This window comes from Mandrillus leucophaeus, unplaced genomic scaffold (genome assembly GCF_000951045.1).
Source record: "Mandrillus leucophaeus isolate KB7577 unplaced genomic scaffold, Mleu.le_1.0 Scaffold1361, whole genome shotgun sequence".
Classification (NCBI taxonomy): Eukaryota; Metazoa; Chordata; class Mammalia; order Primates; family Cercopithecidae; genus Mandrillus; species Mandrillus leucophaeus.
The window spans coordinates 154,083-159,689 of NW_012101323.1; the positions used below are offsets into that span (position 1 = coordinate 154,083).

General features: G+C 41.6%; 1 protein-coding gene across 1 annotated transcript in view; it reads left to right on the forward strand.

Annotated features, from left to right (window-relative positions):
• Nucleotides 1–513: 513 nt before the first annotated feature.
• Nucleotides 514–5,607, forward strand: part of SEC24B (SEC24 family member B) — a 95,059-nt gene continuing 89,965 nt past the window's right edge. The window contains exon 1 of the mRNA XM_011973263.1: nt 514–741. Within this exon, the coding sequence (XP_011828653.1) occupies nt 603–741 (139 nt within the window). The 5' untranslated portion in view covers nt 514–602. The remainder of the gene's footprint in view (nt 742–5,607) is intronic.

Consider the following 5,607-nt stretch of genomic DNA (forward strand, 5'->3'; position numbering starts at 1 on the left):
TTTTTTAGTCTTGTCTTTTTTTTTTTTTTTTTTTTTTAATGACTTCCTCGCTTTTGAAGAGTACTGATTAGGTATTTTGTAGACAGTTCCTCACTTTGAGTTTGCTGATGCTTTCTCATTATTAGATTGTGTGTATGAATTTTTCATAAGAATACCACAATGGTGAAGTATGCTTCTTACTGAGTCATTTCAGGGTTTGCATGGTACCAGCTTGTTTTATTACTGATCATGTTAACCTTGGTCACTTGACTTGGTTAAGAGGGTTGTCTTAGCTCAGGCTGCTATATTGAAACACCATTGACTGAGGCTTAAACAACAGATATTTCTTTTCTTTCTTTGAGGCAGTGTCTCACTGTCACCTGGGTTGGAGTATAGTGGCTCAATCATGGTTCACTGAAGCCTTGACCTCCCAGGCTCAAGCAGTCCTCCCACCTCAGCCTCCCAAGTAGCTGGGACTACAGGCATATGCCACCATGCCTGGCTAATTTTTCTTTTTTTTTTTTGGAGAGACAGGGTTTCACCATGTTGCCCAAGCTAGTCTTAAACTCCTGGATCCAAGCAATCTGCCTGCCTTGGCCTCCCGAGTTGCTGGGATTACAGGCATGAGCCACTGCGCCCAGACATTTATTTTTACAACAATTCTGGAGGCTGGAAGTTTGAGATCAGAGTGTCAGTATGGTCATATTCTAGTGAGGGCCCTCTATGCACCTTGTCACTGTGTGCTCACATGGCCTTTTCTTGGTATGTGCACATAGAGAGATCTCTCTCTTCTTTTTATAAGGGCACTCCTCTCATGGTGGTCCTGCCTTCATGACCTAATGTAAACCTGATTACCTCCCAAAGGCCCCACCTCCTAACACCATCAAATTGGGCCTCAGCATAGTTTTGGGGGGACATAAACATTGAGTCTGTAATAGAGGGATGTCTACGAGGTTCTTCCTCTGTAAAGTTATTTTTTCCTTTTCATGGTATGTTTATTAGGAGTGATTCACTTAACTCTAGCCTACTTTCAAAAGAAAGAGAAGCTGGATGCAGTGGCTTACACCTGTAATTTCAGCACTTTGGGAGGCTGAAGCAGGAAGATTACTTGAGGCCAGGAGTTTGAGACCAGCCTGGCTAACATAGACCTTGTTTCTACAAACAAAGTAAAATTATTACCAGGGTGTGGTTGCGCTTGCCTGTAGTCCCACCTACTCTGGAGGCTGAGATGGGAGGTTCACTTGAGTCCAGGGCTTCAAGGTTACAGTGAGCTATGATCACACCTTTGTAGTCCAGACTGGGTGACAGAGCAAGACCCTGTCTCTTAAAAATGTAGGAAAAAAAGGGAATTAAACTCTGCCTCCTGCAATGAGGTGTACCAAATGATTTGTGGGCTTATGTTCACATCACCACAGTAATTAATAAATATTCTTTGGGAGATACTTTGAAGTTAGTCTACCATTCTGTTTCTTCTTAAAAAATTACTCACAGCCGGGTACAGTGGCTCACACCTATAATCCCAGCACTTTGGGAGGCCAAGGCGCGTGGATCACCAGGGCAGAAGTTCAAGACCAGCCTGGCCAGGATGGTGAAACCCCATCTCTACTAAAAATACAAAAATTAACTGGACGTGGTGGCAGGCACCTGTAATCCCAGCTACTTGGGAGGCTGAGGCAGGAGAATAGCTTGAACCCGGGGTGGAGGGCAGAGGTTTCAGAGAGCCAGTATCACGCCACTGCATTCCAACCTGGGTGACAGAGTGAGACTCGTCTCAAAAAAAAAAAATTACTCACTCATTTTAGCATTTCACTAATGAATTTTGCTTTCTCTCACCTGCCTCAATTATTACTGTGCAATTTTTTTTTTTTTTTTTTTTAAAAGAGCCAGAGTCTTCCTCTTGCTCAGGCTGGAGTACGGTGGCTATTCACAGTTGTAGTCCCACTACTGATCAGCATGGGATTTTTGATATCCTTAATTTCCTACTTCTGCCGGTTCACCCCTCCTTAGGCAACCTGGTGGTCCCCTCCCTGCTCCTGGGAGATTACCATATTGATGTCAAACTTAGTGTAGACACCCAATCAGCATAACACATGACAGCCCAGAACTCCTGGGCTTAAGGGATCCTCTCTCTTCAGCCTTTCCAGTAGCTGGGACTACAGATATTTGCCACAGCACCAGCTACTATGGATTTCTAATGGTAATTTTCTCTTTCCCTGTTTTGTATAATGGAGATTTCCCCGTTTAATCCCATTTTAAAATTTATTCAATCATTTGTGTATGTTACACAATGATTTGTAACATAATGTTTACTTTATTCTTTGGGGTATAATCCAATGCTGTATATAGAGGAGACAGGGTCTTGCTCCATTGTCTAGGCTGGAGTGCAGTGATACAGTCATGGCTTGCCGCAACCCTAACCTGCTGGGCTCAAGCAATCCTCTCAAGTAGCTCGTGCCATCTGCCTAGCTAATTTTTTCTTTTTTCTTTTTTTTTTTTAAAGAGACGGGGTCTTGCTATGTTGCCCAGGCTGGTCTCAAACTCCTGCCCTCAAGCAATCCTCCTACCTTGACTCCCAAAGTGCCAATACTATTGATACTTTTGTTGCTCAGATTATTCCAGCTGTGGCCATTGGGAGCTCTTTCATGTTGGCTTCTGTATCCCTTTCCCCCAATCCTTTTGTTGTTTGGGCACTTCCTTACTTTCTGACACTACAAGTTACTCTATCTTGTACTTGCCTTATCCCAGTACCAAAATCAACCCTATGTCCAAGGGACTCTGGTTTCTTTTATTGGAGGATGATATTTAGAAACCAAGAACTAGGTGTTGGATATGCTGATTACTACGGTGATGTCACTGCTTCAGGCTCTGAAAGTGGACAGAGCTAGGAAATGTGAGTATGTATATGTATATGTATGTGCTAACTCATCTATAATTATTTTTTGTGTCTGTCTATCTGTATCTGTATTACCTAAATATCATTCAGTTAGGTTATCATACATTTGTAATACAATTAGACTGATCTGTCACAGTCTGTATTCTAGCCTAGGTTTTCTTGACATCCTGGTTGATTTATTAAAGAAAATTTACGTATAGTATATTTCCTTTCATTCTTTGTATAATACAGCTCTACAGGTTTAGATAAACACATGTAATCATGTATGTATTATGCCAGTGCAGTACCATCTGAAACAGTTCCATCACCATGAAAAAAAAAATGTTCTTGTAGTCAGTGCCTCTCACCAGCCCCTGGCAGCCATTGCTCTGTTCTCTATCCTTGTTTTTCTGAATGTCATATAAACGGAACCATGTAATATGTAGCCCTTTGGGTCTGGCTCCTTTCGCTTAGCTACATTCATCCATGCTGCTGTACAAATTGATATTCTGTTCCTTGTTATTGCTAAGTAGTATTCTGTTTATGTGTGTACCATGATTATTTGTCCCTTCCTCTGTTATCAGACATCTTGGTTGTTTCCAGTGTTGGATAGTTATAAAAAAAGCTACCATAAACATTCATGTACTGGCTTTTGTGTGGACGCAAGTTTGCAGCTCACTTAGGTAAATAACTAGAGTGGGACTGTTGGGTCACGTAGTAAATATATACTTAAGTTTATAACAAATTGCAAAATTATTTTTCAGGGTGGCTGTACTAGTGTGTATTCCCTCCAACAATGAGTGAATGTTTCTCTTGCACCACATCTTTGCCAGCATTTGATGTTTTCGGTTTTTGATAGTGTCTTGTTGTAATTTAATTTATATTTTCCTAATAACTAATGATAAGCATCTTCTCATGTGTATATTTTACATTCTTATATCTTTTTTGGAGATTATCTTTTCAGATCTTTTACCGATTTTTGGTTGGGTTGTCTATTTTTTTTAGTAGTTGAGTTTTAAGAGTTCTTAGTGTATTCTGGGTACAAGTTTTTTATTAAGTGTCTGATTTGCAGACATTTTCTTTCTGTGTTATTCTTTTAATTTTCCTAAACGTTTTCATGACTGTCTCTTTTTATTTTATTTTATTTTATTTAGACGGAGTTTCGCTCTTGTCCCCTAGGCTAGAGTGCAATGGCGTGATCTCAGCTCACTGCAACCTCTGCCTCCCGGGTTCAAGTGATTCTTCTGCCTCAGCCTCCCGAATAGCTGGGATTACAGGCATGCACCACCACACCCAGTTAATTTTTGTATTTTTAGTAGAGACAGGGTTTCTCCATGTTGTCCAGGCTGGTCTCGAACTCCTGACCTCAGGCACACCTGGCCAACTGTGTCTTATCTATCTTTAATCCCCCTTAGCTCCTTTCACAGAGCATACTTTTTTTTCATTTTGGTAAAGTCAACTTGATCAGTATTTTATGTTGCTGAGTATCATAGGTGATGTTGAGGCTCAGAAAACAAAACCTCAGGCTGGGTGCAGTGGCTCTCACCTATAATCCCAGCACTTTGGGAGGCTGAGGCAGGAGGATTCCCTGAGCCCAGGAGTTCAAAACCAGCCTGGCCAACATGATGAAACCCTGTGGTCTCTACTAAACATGCAAAAATTAGCCAGATATGGTGGTGGGTGCCTGTAATCCCAGCTACTAGGGAAAGTAAGGCAGGAGAATCACTTGAACCCTCAGGTGGAGGTTGGAGTGAACTGAGATTGCCCTACTGCACTCCAGCTTGGGTGACAGAGCAAGGCTCTGTCTCAAGAAAGAAGGGAAGAGAGAGAGAGAGAGAGAGAGAAGAAAGAGAAGAAAGAAAGAACAAAACTCCAAAATGAAGGCCTCAGAAGCAAAAGTTTTTCTCTGACTTTCTGTTGCCGCCTGTCTCTCAGTCCTGTTCTCCCCTGAGGCTAGCCTTAGAAACCAGATTCCCTCTTCCCCAAAGCAGGTCATAGAAACTGGAACCTTTTTTCCCCAAAGCAAGCCATAAAACCTAGAAATATTACTCTAACTTTCCCTCTGTCCTATCTGTAAAAACTGGCTGTAATTATTTCACCTACCTTATTTGACTGTAGGTCATAAAACCCATTCCAGAGAGGGTCCTGCCCCATAAGCAGGAGGAAAGAATGTGTGCTCAGGCCAAGAAGAAACTAAACAGATAGGCCTTCCTGGGTTTCCCCGTTCAGTCTGTTCATATTAGATTATAGCCTTTTTATCCAATTATACTTTTGCATGGCTGTCCATACTTTGTTGAACCTAAGCATAAAAATGGACAGTTTCCTCTATCTTTGGGTCTCATTCTGAAAGCCCCCATGTATTACATGTTAAATAAATTTGTAGGTCTTTTCTCCTGTTAATCTGCCTTTTGCAAGTTGAGTTTTCAGCACACCTTCAGAGGGCCAAGGGGAGCTGCCCCTTTCACCTCTATAGTAAGAATTCATTGTCAATCCCAGATTCCCTTCAAAAATCTATATTTTCTCTTAAATGTTTAATTTACAATGAGATTTAGGATTCTTTTTATTTTTTATTTTATTTTTTGAGATGGGAGTTTCACTTTGTCGCCCAGGCTGGTGTGCAGTAGTGCTATCTTGGCTAACTCCAACCTCCGCCTCCCAGGTTCAAGTGAAGTCTCCTGTCTCAGCCCTCCCGAGTAGCTGGGATTTCAGGCATGCACCACCATGTCCAGCTAATTTTGTAGTCTTAGTAGAGTTAG